At 43.1% G+C, this 18,750-nt stretch overlaps 1 protein-coding gene and 1 long non-coding RNA gene across 3 annotated transcripts; one reads left to right on the top strand and one right to left on the bottom strand.

The window, feature by feature from the left end:
* Nucleotides 1-37: 37 nt before the first annotated feature.
* On the top strand, nucleotides 38-18,282 carry LOC306804621 (MOB-like protein phocein). 2 transcript variants are annotated; one of them, XM_079311442.1, is made up of 8 exons: nucleotides 9,072-9,222; nucleotides 11,182-11,244; nucleotides 11,692-11,792; nucleotides 12,248-12,290; nucleotides 12,518-12,604; nucleotides 14,126-14,205; nucleotides 14,950-15,061; nucleotides 15,930-18,282. In XM_079311442.1, the coding sequence occupies exons 1-8, from the start codon at nucleotides 9,163-9,165 to the stop codon at nucleotides 16,059-16,061; spliced, it is 678 nt and encodes a 225-aa protein (XP_079167568.1). In that variant the 5' UTR covers nucleotides 9,072-9,162; the 3' UTR covers nucleotides 16,062-18,282. The 2 variants fall into 2 exon arrangements, with proteins under 2 accessions (XP_079167569.1, XP_079167568.1); XM_079311443.1 differs by lacking the exons at nucleotides 9,072-9,222; nucleotides 11,182-11,244; nucleotides 11,692-11,792; ... (3 more) ...; nucleotides 14,950-15,061; nucleotides 15,930-18,282 and adding exons at nucleotides 38-329; nucleotides 2,088-2,252; nucleotides 3,451-3,540; nucleotides 4,089-4,444.
* On the bottom strand, nucleotides 6,720-8,963 carry LOC306804627. The gene is made up of 2 exons (XR_013774956.1): nucleotides 8,615-8,963; nucleotides 6,720-6,789 (listed from the first exon to the last, which is right to left on the bottom strand). It is a non-coding gene; the product is annotated as an uncharacterized lncRNA (long non-coding RNA).
* Nucleotides 18,283-18,750: the final 468 nt, after the last annotated feature.

Here is an 18,750-nt window from a genome sequence, read left to right on the forward strand (position 1 = left end):
CCTTCTGGAACGCTCATGCTCGCCGCGGGTCAGGGGTGAGCTGACCTCACTTCCGTGCGGGGCCCTGCCCCAGGCGCCACGCGCTGTGTGTGAAGGGTCTGCGGCGAGTCCGCGGTGCCACCAGACGCAGCCGCTCCCAAGACCGGGACGGAGCCGCAGCGGTCAAAAAAAACCGGTGGCGCCACAGGTGCCTGGAGCCGGTGGAAGGGGTCAGGTCTGCCCCGCCCCGGGGCGGGGCGTTAATCGCGCATGCGCACGCCCGTGACCTTCCTCACGTGTGTGCTGGCGGCGGCGCGGTCACTCGGTGCGGGCGGCGCGGGAGCATCATGGTGAGTGCCGGGGCTGCTGCTGCGTCCGCTCCGCATCGCTCCTGCGGCCCCGCTCCCGGGCTGTCCCGCTCAGGACGGACACCTCCTGCGGGGACGGACACCCCGAGGGCCGGGCGGGGCCCCTGCTCCTCCCCGCGGTTTGGTCGCTCTTGGGGCCTCCGAGCAGGCGCGGCACGGCTGCGCTCAGTCCGTGCCGTGCCCGCGGGCAGCGCTGGGGCGCGGGAGGGACGGGAGAAAGGCGGAGGCGGGGGGCTGGCAGCGCCGCAAGGTCACGCAGTCCGTGGGGCAGAAGCGGCTCCTCCGGCAGGCGCGGGGGCTGCGGGGCAGGACGTGGCCGGAGGTTTGCAGAGGCTGATTTTAGCTGTGCAGACACTCGATCTCAGGGTCTCTCCCCGCCGCAGTAACGAGAGCAGCTCCGTGGCAGCAGCGCTGCAGGCAGGGCCGCACAGGCCACGGCGGGTCTCTGCAGAGATAGAAAAGACATCTCTGCCACGCTCTGGAGCGCTCCTTCTATAAGTTTTGTGGAAATAACGTGAAGAATTAAAACTTAGCGTAAGATATTCATGGTCATTAGTCGGGCAGCTTTTTTTTTCTGGTAAATGTAGAATAGCTCTTAAAAAAGACAGCAGATATTAAGATATTATCTTAACAGGATGAAAACGCACACAACTGGCAGCCTTTTCCCTTGGTGATCTTCCATCCATGTGCTGCTGGCAGCAGTCGAGCACAGCATCTTCCTTTTGTCCATGCTCAGCTTGTGACTTTGCTTTCTGCCACTTCTGAAGCGTGTGCGGCTATCGAGGAGTGCCACGGAAGGATGCCAGGCCCTTCCAGCTCTTTCTCTGAGTGTGGGCTCTGTGTACCTGTCTCGTGGAGCACTATCTCCATGTGACTTGGCACGTTGCCATATCTTTCCTTCCAAATCAAAGCCAGTTCCTTCTGCCTGACCCCTGCCTGCCTATGGGAATTAGATTGCCAGTTGTGAAATGCAGACAGGTAGCAGTAACTAGTTGTAATAAAGCCCCAAACTTAAACCAAATGTGAGGGAAGAACGCAACAACTTAACAAAAACCCCTCACCTTGACTATGTTTAAGCAGAAGGAAATACCAGAGCAGTTGAGCTAAAAGGGTGCCTACCTTATTTTCAGGGGCTTGACCTAAACTGAATCCATTTGTAGAAGCTGATATAAGTAGCAGCACTGTGGCTCACGCTGTGGATTCTCACCTATTTTTTTGTGAAAGGGTAATGCTTGAAAGCACCTGAGAAGGACTGATAGTGGGGCAGCTGGCCAGATTTGTGCTTCTTTAATGTAAACCTCTTCACAAGTACAAATGCAGCTGTCCCAAGGAGTCCTTAATCTTCATTAGATGTGGTTGTGAACTGAAGAAGTACAGATCATATAATCAATAATTGTGCTCACCAAGCTATAGGAACTAAGGGTTTGTGTTAAAAGCTTAGAAGCATTTCCAGAGAGAGGAGTCTGCTCCATCTCTGGGTGGTTTATTCCTCAGCTGGAGTACATCTTCCTACAGGCCAGTTGTCAGGATTGCCCAGCATCTGCCTGTGCCTTCAGAAGTTTCTGATGCAATCAGGGATGGTATTTGTTTGCTGATATTAAATAAGTGCTCAGCAGTTGTCTTACACTATTCATCTCTCTCAAAAGATAAATCAGTATATGTTGGGATTTTTTAAACTCCTTTTAATTGTAGTTTTTGTTGTAATGACTCTCTTGTTACAATGCACAATTACTTCCACAGGCAGGAAAAGCATTTAGGAAATTTCTTCCCCTCTTTGATCGTGTACTGGTTGAGCGATGTGCAGCTGAGACAGTAACCAAAGGAGGAATCATGATACCAGAAAAATCCCAAGGGAAGGTACTACAAGCAACAGTAGTAGCAGTTGGATCTGGAGCCAGGGGAAAGGTAATTACCCTGAAGTGTTCCAGTTGGGTAGAACCAGTAATGGTGTGGTGGTAGCTGGAATATTGCCATAGGAGTGTGACAGTTATAGTGCAAAAGTGATGACAGCTCACAAAATTGGATGACTGTGATGGCTGAAATTGTAAGCTGAGATTCAAAAAGCAGGTAGAAATCTCAAGTTGTCCTGAAATGAATTCCAGCATTCCTTTCATTGTTTGTAAAATGGAGTGGGGTTTCTTTTATTTGCTGTTTGGGCTTTGTGGGGTTTATTTGGTGGTGGGGAGTTTTTTGGGGAGGTATTGGTTTTGTATGTTAATTTTAAATATGTAGACAGTGTTTTGCATGATACCATGTTCCATCACTTCTCAGCTTGAGGGACCTTGAGGGACCAACTGACTTTTTTATTGGAATTATTAGGTGCCCAGATGTCTGTGACTTGTGAGCAGGGTGGATCCTCCGAATGTGGCATTGGCTGTCTTTTGCTGTGCTAAAATATCTTTGTCCATAAGGATTAAGCTTATTGGACTAAGGAAAGTCAGCAATCCAAAGAAATAAGTGTTGAGTAACTGCTTGTTAATTTTGCACATTGGAAATAAAAGAAGACAGTTCACAAAAATGCCAGTGCTGGGGGGGCTTCCACATTGGAAGGGTTGGTTCCCCACCAGAGCACTGCTCAGTCAGTAGCAACAATGGCAAACAGGTTAAATTTCAACTTGGGCATGTTGCCTTGGCCTTTCTTTACCATGAGTCCCTCTATATGTCCTAGGCTGGTTTCTGTCAGGATCTGATTTTAAAAGGTTATATTGTGAAAGGGTGATAATATTTGACTAACTTGTTAATGTTTTATCTATAGTATAAAAATATATTTAACCTTTACTAGTTGTTTCTAAGCAAATGATTTGATGGCAACAGCGATGACTTGATCAAAGTTACAGAAATGGGAAGGTACTTTTTTAACTGGCACTTGGGGAAATTGTCCTTGGCTACAGAATATGGAAATGGACTTTGTCCCTTGATTTTCCAAGGGGGTTTCATGGTTCTTTAAGTGAAGTCCTATTCAGTGTGATAAGCAAAGACCTCACACTTCTATTTAGTCAAAACTAAATGCAGAGTTGTGATTTCCTGAATGTTTCTGTACATAGATGGATTGTTGTAGTGTTTTTATTATGGAAAAGTAAGGATATTTTTTTATTTTTTTCAGAATGGCGAGATTCAGCCAGTGAGTGTGAAAGTTGGTGAAAAGGTTTTGCTCCCAGAATATGGTGGTACTAAGATCGTACTAGAAGATAAGGTAGGTTTCCCAACTTTGTAAGTGCAAGTCAGAATGATTCCTGAAATGCCAGTGATAAGCACTGTGGTTACTTTTGGAATGGTGTTAGCACCATTCAAGAAAAGGAGCAGCTGGATCCGGCCACATTTGAGTAGCTGTGCTAATGCTACTTCTGCCCCTGCATAAAAGGAAGCGACCACAGGAACCTCTGAGCTGACCTTTGCTGGGTGGGCAAAATGTTCAATATGTCGAGCACATATTAGAGGGAATTGAAAAAGGCCTAGAAATTCCTGGGGGCATCCTTGCTTTTGGCAGGAAAGGCCTGCAGAATTGTTTTCTAACAGTTCTTGTGCTTCCCACTGCTAAAGGTAGTAACTTAATACTCTCCAAAGAGTATCTTAGGAACAAAAGGAATTTTTTGAAGACTGGATCTGCATGCTGACTTCTTGGTTAGCTTGCTTTTGATTTTCTTCTTAATTACTAAAATAATGCTGACTCAGAACAAGACAGTTTTTGCAAAACAAGAAAAATACTTACATGACAGAAGCTAACATTTCTTTTCTTTGCAGGACTACTACTTGTTTAGAGATGGTGACATTCTTGGGAAATATTTGGACTAAACCTGTTGCAGTATCAGTCATCCATTCCACTAAAATGCTGAAATTTTTCTTTCATCATGTAAATAATGTCCTTTATTTTATAATAAACAGGCATTGAGTCTTTGAAGTAACTTGTGATCTCACTGTAATGGTGGAACACAAATAAAAATATGTACAGTCAGAAATCAGTTGCTCTTGCTTGAGTTCCATTAAACAGTGAAATTTGGATGACCACCAACCAGCCTTAATTATTCCAAACAACATCATTTTATACCTTATCTCTGTACTGAGATTGTAAAGGTCTTTACAATAAACTTATAAAACTATTCTGCTTCTGTCTCAGTTTCTGCTGTTGCTCAGTGAAACTGAGTCTCAATTGTGTAATGAGCTTTCTGAAACATTCAGTGGTAGTAATATGTTATTTTCCCCAAGTTGACATGGAATGAGTTGAAAATGGTTACCAGACAGCTGCAATCTTGCTGAGGACTTCTATCCAGCTTCCTTGTGCATTGGGCTCCTGAGATAACATAGGTTCTTTTAACTTCTGTCTGAAGACCCTGGGACACTGAAAGGTTGAGGCACACAAACCACCCTGCCACAAACAGCCTGTCCCCCAGCAGCTGGAAGGAGCTTGGTATGAGTCATGTCTGTGCTGGAACAAAATCATCCAGTTCCCGGATGAAGAAGATAACAATGAACAGTTATTCCTGCTTATTGTTCACAGAATTTTGCCAATAGAAAATAAAACAATCCCCCCAACAGTTAATCAGGCAGAAGTGGGGCTAATACTGATCTTAAATGAAGTTTCTTTACCACACTATTACAACCAGATCTTGAGCTTTCCTTGCTTTGACAAATTCTATTTCCTTCATCCTTAACACATCATTCTTAAATAGCAAGACATTGGCTTTAGTAATACTGAAGCAATTAAATTTGCATATTTCTGGCCACCCTCTCTTGCCTTGAAAAGGATTCAGCTTCTTGTACATACAGTAGCACCCAAATCTGCACAGTTCCTGAGGAAGCTTTCAGAGCAGGGGTGCACAGAGGGATCTAGTGCAGCCTAAGAACAGATATGGCCTTAAAGTGCTTTTTGGGGTAGTCTTAGTGAAGTCAGTCAGTAATGACTTACAGCTGCTGAAGCTTCATTGGCGGCAATTATACCTCACTTTTTTCCCAGTTGTGTTTTTCCAGTTGTGCTGATAAGAACTCCGCACTGCAGATACATTATAACCCCTATTCTTGAGGTAACAGTAAAGAACCGTAACAAAATATTTTTCAGAGCTCCATTTAGCTGCTGCAGAGAGGGACTCAAGTTCTGACACAGTTTAAAACACAATGTATTTTCTGCCAGCAGAAAGTCCCTCCCATCAGCGCAGCACAGAGGTGCGCTGGAGCCGCGTTTTTCCCTAGGTGCCATGGATCACCCAGTCATTCCAGCAGGAACTGCATTTGCCAGGCTTGGCTGCAATGCCTTTTACTCCCCTTAGCTCTGGAGTGGTTGCTCTTGGCTGGTTACCTCTGCTTGCTCTGGAGCTAAAGACAAACCAGGCACTGCTCCAGGGGTTAATTTTGCACTGAGCTATGGACGGACAGGAAAGACACTGAATTAATAAAAATACACTTATCAGTATAAATGGCCTACTTCTTGAAATCTGCCCTACTGCAGTTTTACTTTAGTAGTTGCAGCACTGCACTTTCAAGCTGAAACTTAAGATAATCATGCCCCAAGGACCTTGCAAGACAATTGATTGTGCAATGAAACACAAACTCCCTGGGAAGCATTATCTCCCACTGCAGCCAGCATGCCTTTATCTCCCAGGACAAGGCAGTCTGCTGCAGTCACCAACCAGAGAGGGGAAGGTATTTTAAATATTTACAAACTGCTTATAGACACTATTCCTCATCTCAAGATACAGTGGGAATTAGCTGCCAACAGAGACGTGTTTGGGCTTAAAATTTCAGCATTTTTTCCCATAATGTCTCTAAAGATATGACCTGCATAGGATCACTCTGAACCCTCACTGCACAACCTGGCTGCCCCCAGCTCCACCTTCAGCCCACACTTCCAGCCCAGCATTCAGCAGCTTGATATAACACTCATTTATTAAAATTTTTTAGTGTGGCTGTATCTACTATAGTTCATATCAGTGATTGAAACCAGAAGTCATAATTCATGGGAATGAGTAATTTTGGGATATGGGGGGAAAATAGCATTCCTAGGCCTAATCAAATGGAGGACACTGACTGGAACATCTGCTGGATTGACAGGAACACTCTATCCTTGCACAAGGCCCTCCCTGCAAGCAAGGACAAGGCAACTGCCACACAGCCAAGGTGATCCATCTGCTGTTACTGCCTCTCAGGCCGTGACTGTGTGCCAAATCCTATATCCCTCGGGTCCTGCAGGGAAGGACAGACTATCAGGCACAAACCCTCTTTCTTTGCTGTGTTCTTCTTGATGGAAATTAGGTTTCTTTCTACTGTTTCAAACCAGTTTTGGTGTAAATGTAGCATATTGCCCCACCTGCTTTTTAGAGAGGATACAGTCCTCAGTCTTTCTTCAGTCTGTCTGAATCACAAGGAAATCAGATAGACTCCAACACTTCAGAATAGCTTCCCTTATCAGCAGCTGTTTTCAGAAAGCTTTTCTCACCCTGGTTATGTTGTCCTGTCACAGGAAGAAAAGATGGAACATTCATGTGCCAGTAGAGAAGAAAGGACAGCCAGGTCCCTAACAGCACATGAATGGTTGGTAAAATTTCGGCCAAATATTCATATTTTCATTATTGAAGCCCATAGGATAATGAGGACCAGCTGAAACTCAAAAACTAGAATTATTGTTTTTCAGATTTTGTTCAAAAACACCTTGAAATCTAATGAAATAAAAATAATAATTATCTTCCAGGAATATAGGGTTAATTATCAAGGGACAAGACAAGATACCTTACAGAATGCAGGATCTTAATAAACGAGGCAGATTTCTTTCCTGTTTTCTCTGCAAATGCATGAACCCTCTTCTGACTGAACTTACAGACATATTTGTCTCTGAGAGGTGTTTCTTCACAGTCAGATTTGTTTCCATGTTAAAAGCAAGATGGCCATGAAATGAAAGTCAGGGACAAATGGAAATGTCAAGTCTCCAATTTTTCTGTGCTTTATAGTTAAACCTTGAATATGGTGATAGGAACAAAACCAAAACCAAAACAAAACAAAAAACCGCAATCTGCTGAATTTTGAAGGACTCAAGCAGCTGGAACTGCTTGTGCTTTGAAACTGACTAATAATAATATCTGTCTCATTAAAAAAAAAAAAAATGATGTTGGAATGCAGCTGGTCTAAAAAGGTAATAGGACATTTCTAGTCCTCATTCCAATACACCAATTTCTCACAGCATTTTAAACCTTTCTTACACAAGCTGAGTTTCGCCACACCACCCGAATAGCTGACATCCGTGGGGCAGGAATGCTGGCCAGGAGTAAAAGAGTAACTACTGCAGAAGGAGCTGAGGTGCCTGGAGGCAGGAGCTGCGCGTTACAGTGTAACGTGAGAGGAGCTGCCTCTCCGGCCGTGCGAGCCGCGGCTGCGCTGGGGCGGCCGCTGACCCCATCACCCATTCCTGCTCCCTCGCACATTGCCCGGCTCTGGGCCCCAGCAGAGCCAGGATTCAAAGTGCGCTTCTCTTTCTGATGGGAATGCGTAACTAGAGATTTCTCAGTGTTTTCTTTCTGATGGGAATGCCTAATTAGAGATTTTTCAGTGTTTTCGAGTTAAAAATGTTTCACAAACTGTAACTCTCACTGGGTGGAAGGAAGGGGTTTTTAATGTGTTATTTAAAGCAAAATAATTGAGTGAAGGGGGACACCAGGTAGAACCTTTCCACTTGACAGGAAACACCACACAATTGTAACATTTATCCTTACTTGTGTGAGGGATATCTCATCTGTACCTGGCTGCTCCATCGTTCTCACACACAGACAGAAGCAATTCACCCCTCCTTATTCTGCACTCATTTCTACCACGTATTTTCGAGAAATAGAACAGCTTTCAAACAATTTTCTTCTCACCCTACATAGTCACTCTGATCTTTCAAGTGTTTACTTGCTTGCAAGGCAGATGTATTTATCAGCCAGCTATGAGGTAACAGTGTATTTTTTCTGTTTTCTTCCCGAATAGAGTCAACACTCGAGTCAGTAAACCTTGAAACCTAAGCTAACTCTGTTTGCCATTAGCACAGCAGTTTGTGCCCTCTGCACGCCGAGCTCACAGGGGTATCAGTCCTGCCTTTGCAGACCTAAAAAGGTTTCCTGCCTACTTTAAAATTATTTTGCTCCAAACAACCGTTGCTGGGGTGAGTTTTTTACTCATAATTTTTAGAGTTAACAACTATAAATCTTGAATATAAAACTCTGAATATTATTTAAATCTGCACCCTTATGGTTTGTATTGTACAGAACACCAGGGACTCAGTTGTACAGAGACAAGCGAGGACTAACCTTGCACAGTCAGGGGCTGGCGGGGGGATGCTGATGAAACAGGGTGAAATGCGAAGGGTGGATTTCCACAAGAACCCCTCAGCCCGTCAATCTCCGTGCGAGGCTTTGCCTCACGAACCGGGTCACCCGCCGCGACACCGAGCGGCCGCCCCAAAACTCTCATCTGTGTGTGTGGGGGGGTGGGTGCTGTCCCTCAGGGATACAAAGCTCTGCTCTGGGAGAGGACCCGCACCGCCCGTGGCCTCCAGCGCCGCTCGGAGGACGGCTGTCGGCGCTGCCCCGCGGCCGGGCGGGGGCAGGTGGGAAAGGGCAGGGAATGGGGACTGGAATGGGAAGACCTCGCCCCTCCTCCCCTCACGGTCGCCCCGCGCGCCGCCTCCCGCCCTCTCTCGCGAGAAGCTCTTCCCGCCCCCGCCGCGAGCGCCGGCTGTTCTGGCCGCGCCGCCCCTCCCTCCGCGGGGCCGCTCCCGCCCCGCCCCGCGGCTGTTCCCACCCCGCTCCGCCCCGCCCCGCTCCGCCCCGCGGCACATCCGGGCCCCGCGGTCGCTATGGTCATGGCGGAGGGCACGGCCGTGCTCCGGCGGAACCGCCCGGGCACCAAGGCCCAGGTGAGTCGCCGCAGCCGCCGCCGGTCACCCCGCGGCCGCCGGGCGGGCGGGCACGGGCAGCGCCGCCGCCGGGGCCCAGCGGCCGGCGGGGCGGTGCCGAGGGCCGCGCCGGGCCTACCGGGGCAGGGGCGGCGGCGGCGGCGGCCCCGGCCCCGCTGCAGGGATCGCTTTGTTGCCGCGGCCGGGCGCGGGGCAGCGGGCGAGAGCTGGGCGCCGCCGGAGAGCGGCGGGCTCGGCGGGAAGGCCCCGCGGCGGGGGGAGCGCCGAGCGCCGCCCGGCTTCAGGCTGCGGGCTGGGAGCGGAGATGAGTCGGGCCCGGCTGGGCGAGGGAGGAGCCGCGCGTCCCGCAGCGCCGGGGATCACCTGTGACAGCCGCAGGCAGGGCGGCTCCCCGGTGCTGTCAGGCGCTGCTGCTGTTCGTGCTGTGGGAATACCGAGAGCACGCTCCGGGAGCGGGCTCGGCACCCTGCGCAGGGCTCCGGGTGGGAGCTCGGCACCGTCAGAGCGACCGCACCTGGCTGCCCATCCCAGAGGGAAGTCATCCTTCCCTTACGTAACTGCGCACAGGGAAATGCAGGTGTCACTTCGCTTCTCTTAATCAAAATTGAATTAATTTGTTTCTGGGGTTTCACGGTCAGCTGGAAATGGCACACATCAAATATGAAAACTGCCTTTTTTAGATTATTTCAGAACGGTGATCTGTCAGACCTTATTGTGAGACTTTCCCCTCTGCTTTTGTGAGGAGAAAACATGGTGGGAAAGGAGCAGTGTATGACATGTCTCCTCCTGTTCTTTGTCATAGCAAAAAGACAAAATTATTACACAATCCTGTAAATCAGGTCATTCTATGCATGTTTCATCAATGAAGGAGACCGAGTATTGTGTGCCTTTGATTTGGGGTATTCTGAAAAACAGCTGGACATAGATCTAGGTGGGGTCAAATATTATGAAGTTCATATACACTGAACAGTTTTATACATAGTGATAATTTCTCTTCACAGACATGATTTTTCTTTGTGTGTGGCTGTATTTAATGTTTTATTTTGGATTACATTGTATAGCTATTCAGCTTTCAAGTACAGTTAGGTAATGATATTTCAGCTGTGGATATGCATTTGAGGTATTTTTTTCCAGAGCTGACTTACTGTCTCAGGAACAGATTGCTGAGCTTTGCAGTTGGGACATTTTCATTGAGTCATTGCAGCTACTGGGATGACTACAGCAAGCTGATGTGCAGCAGCCCTGCATGATATGAGGGAGTAGCACCAAATTCTAGATGTGAAAAATGCACAGTAAGAAAATGTCTATGGTTGGATGATCGTGGGTGCAGCACATGCATCATGTGGCTTGCTGCAGAACACAGGTGCAGCTGGATCTGAGGTGAAACTTCAGGAAGGCTATATAATTAACAAGACTGATAAGCATCCAGGTAAATTAATGAAGGTATGCTGACCTTACCAAGGCTAAGGTGGGAATGTGGTACAAGGTTAGGCCAGCACAGCGTTGCGTGCTCTCAGCTCAGAGATGGTTTTCTTGCTGTGTCACCACTGGGAGGTTTAGTTTCATAACCACTGTGTGCTGCTGCTCTCTACAGACCTCTTCTTCCCCACTGCTACCTGGTCTAACACCTGCAGTGGGTACTGCAGCTGTGTGCTGTGTTTAATGTGAAAAATAGATTACAGTGTTACAGCAGGGTGTGGGGCAGCGGGGGTGTTCACCTGCTGAGTCACGCAGAGCTTTTCATTTCCAGGTATGCTGCTGTTGGAGTGCTGGGAGCATAAATTCCATCTCACCCTCTTCCTGCCAGGACTGTGCTGCTTCTGTTCACATGCAGCTTCCTGGAATTGTAGAAACTCCATCTATTTTCCTGCATGCTCAGGCTTATTGTAGGCTGCGTGCCTTTCTTTCTCGCCCTCTAGTTTTGTTACATTGCTTTAAACTCTCTTTTTTTCAAAACAGGATTTCTACAACTGGCCTGATGAATCCTTTGAAGAAATGGATAGTACATTAGCTGTCCAGCAGGTATTCCAACTTACATGAAATGTTGTTAATGGGTGCAATTTCCCAGGTTTTGTGTTCTGGTATATAAAATGGAACAGGGCGTGATATTTATCTGCTTAGGGTATTGCTGCACAGCAGTGAATTTCCTAAGCAGCTATATATAGTAACAAATTAATGGTTAATTTTTTTTGCAGAAATAACTTACATTCCTGTGTCTGATTTAAACAAACCAGGTTTAAGAAAGTAGTGGGGGTTTCTCCATTCTTTTGCCTTCTTTAATTGAAGAAAGGCATTTTTCAGATCTGCCATTTTTAATACCAGTTTCTGGACCCTGCTCATCTACTTTTGAACATTTTAGTCTGTCAGTCACTTAAGTAAAAACTAAACCCCTTTCAGATGTAATGTCCTAAATATACCATCTTATTGTAATGACAACAAGATCCAGTTTTATTTCTACTCCCCCCCCAGTATATTCAACAAAACATAAGGGCAGACTGTTCCAACATTGATAAGATCCTTGAACCTCCCGAAGGCCAGGATGAAGGTGTATGGAAGTATGAACATTTAAGGTAAAAATCCATCTTTTGTTAACATTCTGTCTTGGTTCTAAGTTTTGTTCATTGATGCTACTAGTGAATCTATTTGAATGTGACACATCAAAACTAACTTAAATGAAACTTGATTTTTCCACTGTTGAATATTGGTATTATTTTTTGAATTCCCTTTTTTTCTAAAGATGAGAACGTGCTCTGATCTTAAAAGTTTTTTTTGAAGAAAATATTTGTAGCTCACTTCTTGAATATAGCACCTTCTTTCATAATGAAGTTGGTATCTTAAACACTTCCATTAGACAATATGTTAAACAGCCTCTGCTGTCAGTGAAGAATTAAAATATAGTTGTTTAGCTGAGTAAAAAAAAGATCTGCTAGTTTGAATCAGGATGTCTAACTTGTTTTTTTATGAGATACTTGCAGTGAGGAAACAAATAGCTGATTTTGATGCTGCTGTATTCAATTTCTTTTAGACAATTCTGCCTTGAGCTCAATGGACTAGCTGTCAAGCTTCAGGTAATTCTTTTCTTGAGACTTATATTTCGTTAGGGAGGAGACTTTTACATAAAATGCAGAACTTTCTTCTAAATATATACACACAGGGCTAAGCAGTGGTTGGAGGTTTTGTAAGATTTTAAGGGCTTATAGCAAATAACTCTTTTGGGGGTGGACATGGCAAGGAAGTGACTTGAAAAGAGTAGCTCCTTTTTGCTGATTTCTTAACTGAACAATTGTTTTAACAGAGTGAATGTCACCCTGACACGTGTACTCAGATGACAGCAACTGAACAGTGGATTTTTCTTTGTGCAGCTCATAAAACTCCCAAAGAGGTATGAATGTATTTTGGAAAACTGACTCCAGTGATACAGGAATTTTCTTTCACAGTTCATATGTTCATGGGGAGCCTGTTAGAGGTGGTTTCCAGTCAAACTGAGAGCTTATGTGGGTTAAGAATATCACTTGAGCTATTCTTCTTGGCCATTCTGAAGTGTTGTACCGAGAAACAGGATGAGGTAAAAAGGAACTGCTTTTTTACCTCAGTATTAGTGGCTTTGCAGATTTCCCTTTTCTCTCTGGGTTGGTGTTGAGCCTGCCTGAAACTCAGTGGAAAAAAGCTCTCTGTTTAACTGATTGAAGAGTCCATGCTGAGAATAGGCTCTCATCTTCAAATGCTGCCCTTGATCCACAGTGTAGACCTGACACTCCAAATGTGACTGCATGTGCTCATTCTTAGGGCAGTTACTCCAAAAAGGTGGTGGAGTCATAAAAATGTTTCTAGTCAAGTGGGTTTATCAGCATGCCATTAGCCTGTCTTCCTCTGTGTCCAGTTAGTTTAAACTTTTGTCAGATCTTCTCTTGAGCCACTTGATACATCTTTTTTTTTGCCTTCAGAACATCTTTGTTACTTTTGGTTATGATGGTAATGCAGTTTGTCATATTTATCTTTGTATTTCACCTTCCAGAATAAGGCATCAGTTCTTTTTAACCTTACCTTTTCCATCCTGTAAGGGTTTTTTTTCTTTTTTTTTTTGTTTTGCTTTTACTTTCCTGAGATGTTTTGATTTAGCCAACTTCCTGCTCTTTCCTTTAACCCCTATCCCTACTCAGTGTCTTGGCAGTGCTGGCCTCAGCTAGATGGAGAACTTCAGGCTTCATTTTATCTCTGAGCATGCAGCATTCATCTCCTGTTTTCCAAGGCAGCAGCTACCATCTCATGGTCTGATAGGGGGTGATAGAATCTTGAACTTCTGAGAGAAATGGACAACTGACAAGTCTTTTTCCTGAAATTGGTGAATGGACAATGCACAGACATTCCTTCTCTCTGCCTCAGTTCATCTTTCTTTCTTTAGGTGTACTTGATTGCAGAACCAGGGACAGCTTGTTACACACTTACAGTGTGATTTTAGTTGTCTTTGCCAAAGCAAAAAGCCCTGATAGATTTAGGTGCAGGTTTGGTTTCAGAGCCTGTAAAAGAGCAAGTCTGGCAACTTGACTGTGTGGGAAACCAAATGAGCTGTGAGGTAACAATCATCTTTCCTTTCAATGTACTCAGAGCATGTATTTTTATTATACAGCTTTGCTCAAGGACAGGCATAAAATTCACTACTCACGTGCATAATAGCATTGCCATAGTAACTTTTTTTCTTGAAATAATTTACATGGGTTGTGAAGCAGAGAAAAGAAATTACTCGCTTAAGGAGGAAATGTAGTTATAACTTTACACAAGCTATGTGATTCCTGGGAATAAAAACGACCAGTCAAGTTCAAAGTATCAGGAAATAGAATAAAATGTTTCTTTTTAAACAAGTTCTGACCTCATGCATGTGCTCACTCACTATCTGTTTCTGTAGTGTCCTGCTATAGACTACACCAGGCACACACTTGATGGAGCTGCATGTCTTCTGAATAGCAATAAATATTTCCCCAGCAGGTAAAAACATTTTCTCTTGGGAGGGGGGAGACGAGGGAGGAGGTTGGAACTTAAGATAGTGCCAAAGCTATCCTCTCCTCAGGGAGAGGTGAAATGCATTTTTCATGGACTACTATTAGAACTGTGAAAACTCCTGCAGCTCTTAGGAGTTGGGAGGTGTATTGCCACTTCTAAGCCAAGGAAGAATTCTGGTTTATTCAAATAGTTTGCCATTTACGGGAGCCAATGGATGCTTTTTAGGTAAAAACTGTTTTAGTGGTATCTGTCAGTGGTATGAGGCTTCCACTGGAGTAGTACCAACCTAAACAAGAGGATGGCCTTTGGCTAGGTGCTGCACCTCAAAGGCCTTCAACAGGACAGCACCAAAACCATTCAGAAAACAACACCAGCCTACTGTGGGACATGGCAATCAAACAAGACAGAGACAAGCTACTGAATGGGCAGGTCACCTCAGAGAAAACTCCCTGCTGTGCTGCTCTAGGAATTCAGTATAGACAAGGATGTAACTGCAAGTATCTTGAAACCAGAAATCCAGCCTTTACTAGAATAATTGATAATGATTAATTACAGTCAGAAGTTTTGTAGTCAAGAGTACAATTTGTAAATTTGGAGCTTGCATCAACAAGTCTAAATTTTGTATGCAATTATACAGAACAGTTTTAACAATCAAAATTTATGTCAACACGTGTCTCAGTAGTCATTTCATTAGAGCAGTTGTGTAACCTTTCTCCTGCTGCTTTACAGGGTTAGCATAAAGGAATCCTCTGTAGCCAAATTAGGATCAGTGTGCCGAAGGATTTACAGAATATTTTCACACGCTTATTTTCACCACCGGCAGATATTTGATGAATATGAAGTAAGTAGTTTGAAGTTACATCTTGAAAGCAGGGCATTTACTGAAGTTAGAGCTGTGATGGAGTTGTATCAAATATTTTAGTCCTACTAGAAGATCTATATTCAAGTGAATGATTGATTATAGTAAATTCCAGATTTACAAGAACTGAAAAGCAGTTATACTTACCTCTACACATAAAAAATCATTTATGTGATTAGTGTACTCAGTTATGGTTTCCCTTCATTTAGATAAAATGCCAGAATTTGAGGGTTTTTTTACAGACAACTCAAATTCATCTTATATTTAAGAATCCTGAATGTACTCAAGCACTGAGTGCAGTTAGTACTGCTTATATATATATATGTATTTCCTGATTGTGTACATTGCACAACAGTTAAGGATTTGGAATTATGTAACTGTAAGGGATCAGAGTAATTGAGGGCAACTTGTGCACCATCAGTAACTTTTTTTAAATGGGAAAACAGAAAGATAGAAAGGAGATAAGGGGTACAGCTATATATAAAAAGAAACCTTTGCTAAATCCCACTTAAGGTTTCTGGAACAGCTGTCAAATGATTGTGCCCTGTTGTGTTGGAGATGTACAGGTAGGAGGAAATTCAGAACCATACTTTGAAATATTTAAATACATTCTTGTCTAAGTACTGTTAAATTGAGCTGTGACTGAAGCCTCAATTTCAGTAGGTTTCCTAGTATTTATAGTAACTATAAGCAACCAGTAAAGATATAAAAGAAGTAATATAAATTTATTATTTAAGCGTGACTAAGACATGTAAATCTTATGGGACAATTATATAGCAGCATGTTGCTCATAATGGTTTAAAATAATCCTTCTGTACATACTGGTTTTTTCCCCTTTTTTCACCTCCAGAATGAAACTTTCTTGTGTCACCGGTTCACTAAGTTTGTGATGAAGTATAATCTGATGTCCAAGGATAACCTGATTGTACCAATTTTGGAAGAAGAAGTGCAAAATTCAGTGTCTGGGGAGAGTGAGGCATAATGGGAAGAGCAGTACAGAATTCTGTACTGAATATAAACAAAACATTAATTATGTACTGTATATATCACTTTAGACACTTCAATCATGTATCCTCATAGCTTTGTTTAGTATACTTTTTGTATGCTGTGTGCATTGCCTTTTAATATGGGAAATACTTCTAAGTTATTCATGAGCTGTATATTCATCAATGTGGCACTCATGGTTTTTAAATAAAAGTAGTAGTATCTGTTTATAATGCCTGTTAATAAAAGAATTTACAGTTCTCTAAAAATGCTGCTAAACAATCATTGAATCACAATCCTGAAGATGTGTCTGATCGGGTGGGGAAAAAGTGAGATTACGATTTCACAGCAAGCCATTTTGTAATGCAATAGCTATATTAAGTCTTAGTTCAAAGATTATCACCTTAAATATTTAATTCTGCAGGAAGCTTCTTGCAATGTAGCTTATTCCTTATTTACCTTTTATTTTTTTAAAATGGCTTTGAAGATTTTTTTCTGGAGGTGCATATTGCTGTATGTGTATATCCAAATACTAACAGGATCTGTGGTATTAACCAAAAGGACAATTTCACTATAGTATTGAACATAGATATTCTTGCTATCTAACACACTTTCTGGACTTTTTGGAGTGGAGAGCAGTGGAGGTTTGTGTACAGCAGGGGACAGATGCTGTCCTGTTAAGGCAGACTTCCTGCTGTTCTCCAGTCCACAACCTCTCTAAAGAATACCTGTGCATATTTATGGCAACTGCTTACAGATTATACCTCAGCTGTTCATGTTACACTACATTAACACACTGGCACAGTCTCTGCTTGTATTCCTAGTCAAAACATGCTAAGTACCTGAAATATCAAATACGATTCTTTGCAAGACTTAATTGTTTTCAACATAGATTTGTTTCTTTTCATTTATGTTAACCATATTGACAAAGATTTGGATTCATGCTTCTGGTTCCCTATCAGGTGTCTATTTCAAGTTGTGTTTGCAGATTTGCAATAACTGAATTTTACATGAGTGCTGCTTAATTGTGTTTTGTCTAGAAGGATAGAATTAAATGTTTTAGAGATGCATATAAGAGAAATACTGCTAAGTGTACATGAATGCAGGGTCTAAAAGCAGTAGCTGTGTTCTTGAATGAATTTTGCTTTGCTGTTTAAGAAGTTGGCTTGTTTCTCTGAGGTTGACATGCACCCTCTTAATTTCTTTCAGTAGGTCAGAATGAGCTAGCTCAGCTAGTTTCAATAATTTACACTTTGTTTTCTACATTGTATTTACTTGGAAAGAAGGGAGTCCACATATTTTTACTAGATGTTTTTTTCATAATATACTAAACATGCCTTAAATTCTATTTTTCTTTATATGAATCAAGCACACCTCAAGCAATTGTTATCACCTGGATGTAAAGGGAATATAAACAATGAGAAAATTGAGAGACTAAGCTTAAGTACTTCAACAGCTGTGTTCTTCAGCAGCTTCTTGTCTCATGTTTATCATTGTATTTAACTGTCAGCAGGGTAATTGCATGAGATGTTGTCAGAGTGAAGTAGCTTTAGTTACTGTCTATACACTTAGCTGTAACTTGCCTTGTATAGACCAGGTTACCTGACTTTGATAGATACCTTGGAGTTAGTACTGCAGGTAGGAGGATATTTTCTGGAGGTAGTAAAATGTATTTAGCTCGTTGCTGTCTGCTCTAGAACCATCCATGGTGTGGCTCCTTTGTACAGTCACTCTGCATGTGTATATTGGCTGTGGTGACTGGGACAGGCAAAAACATGGGACTGGTGTTGCTAATTACATTTCCTCTACAAAATTGAAGAAAATGATGTGGTGCTCAGGACTGCATTAAAATATTAAACCTCTTCCTCTTATGCTTTAAGAGTTTAACTTCAAAACAGAACTTGGAAGTTTGAATCCTGTTTATTCTCATTCAGATTTGCACTGTAAAGTTGACTTGCTATACTAAACTGATTTTATATAAGGCCTAAGTGAGACACTGCTTGTATTTTCCCTTGCTATTGTTTACATGAGTACTGTGTACACACATGTGCCTGGATGGTACCATAAAACTTCAATTAGCCTAAGCAAACCATTGATCTGTCTAATAAATATTAACAGGTTTAATTTAGACTTTACATCATAGGGAAACTGAGACTGTCTTTGAATTATATTGTAAAAAAAGGATAAAATTAAACTGTTTCTTTATCCATACCACTATATTTTGAGAAGTTATTCTCTTATTTCATGTTGTCTGAGAACACAGCAACTGTTTCCAACAGGCCCTTGGGTGCTCCCCATCTCTGCTTCAAGGTGTGCTCAAATCAAGTTGTCTTTCTTCTTTCCAAAGTAGAGAAATAAAATACTCATTAGGAACTTGCAGGTCAGACCTCAGATTTGTACACCCCTCCAATCAGAACATGATGGTTCCACAGTTAAAATATGGGAGGTCTGAAGAGCCCCTCTAGATAAGCACATTTATGACTGCATGTTGCAGACACAAAGGCTGTAAGCAAAGACTCACTGTCAAATTATTACTTCTTTCATCACTGCAGTTTTTTCATCACCTTTGGCTTAGCACATCTTCCAGAACATCAGCCATGGTGTTAATCCACAGGGAACTGTCATGACAGCAATCTCTATATTTTGCCTTCAAAAGATGAATATACTAAGAAGAGGGAAAACCCAAT

This window comes from Erithacus rubecula (genome assembly GCF_903797595.1).
Source record: "Erithacus rubecula genome assembly, chromosome: 8".
Classification (NCBI taxonomy): Eukaryota; Metazoa; Chordata; class Aves; order Passeriformes; family Muscicapidae; genus Erithacus; species Erithacus rubecula.

Coding starts and splice junctions, on each gene's coding strand:
- LOC306804621 (XM_079311442.1), top strand. CDS start 9,163: ATGGTCATGGCGGAGGGCACGGCCGTGCTCCGGCGGAACCGCCCGGGC. Junction 11,245..11,691: donor GTACATTAGCTGTCCAGCAG/GTATTCCAACTT, acceptor CTCCCCCCCCAG/TATATTCAACAAAACATAAG. Junction 14,206..14,949: donor AATAAATATTTCCCCAGCAG/GTAAAAACATTT, acceptor GCTGCTTTACAG/GGTTAGCATAAAGGAATCCT.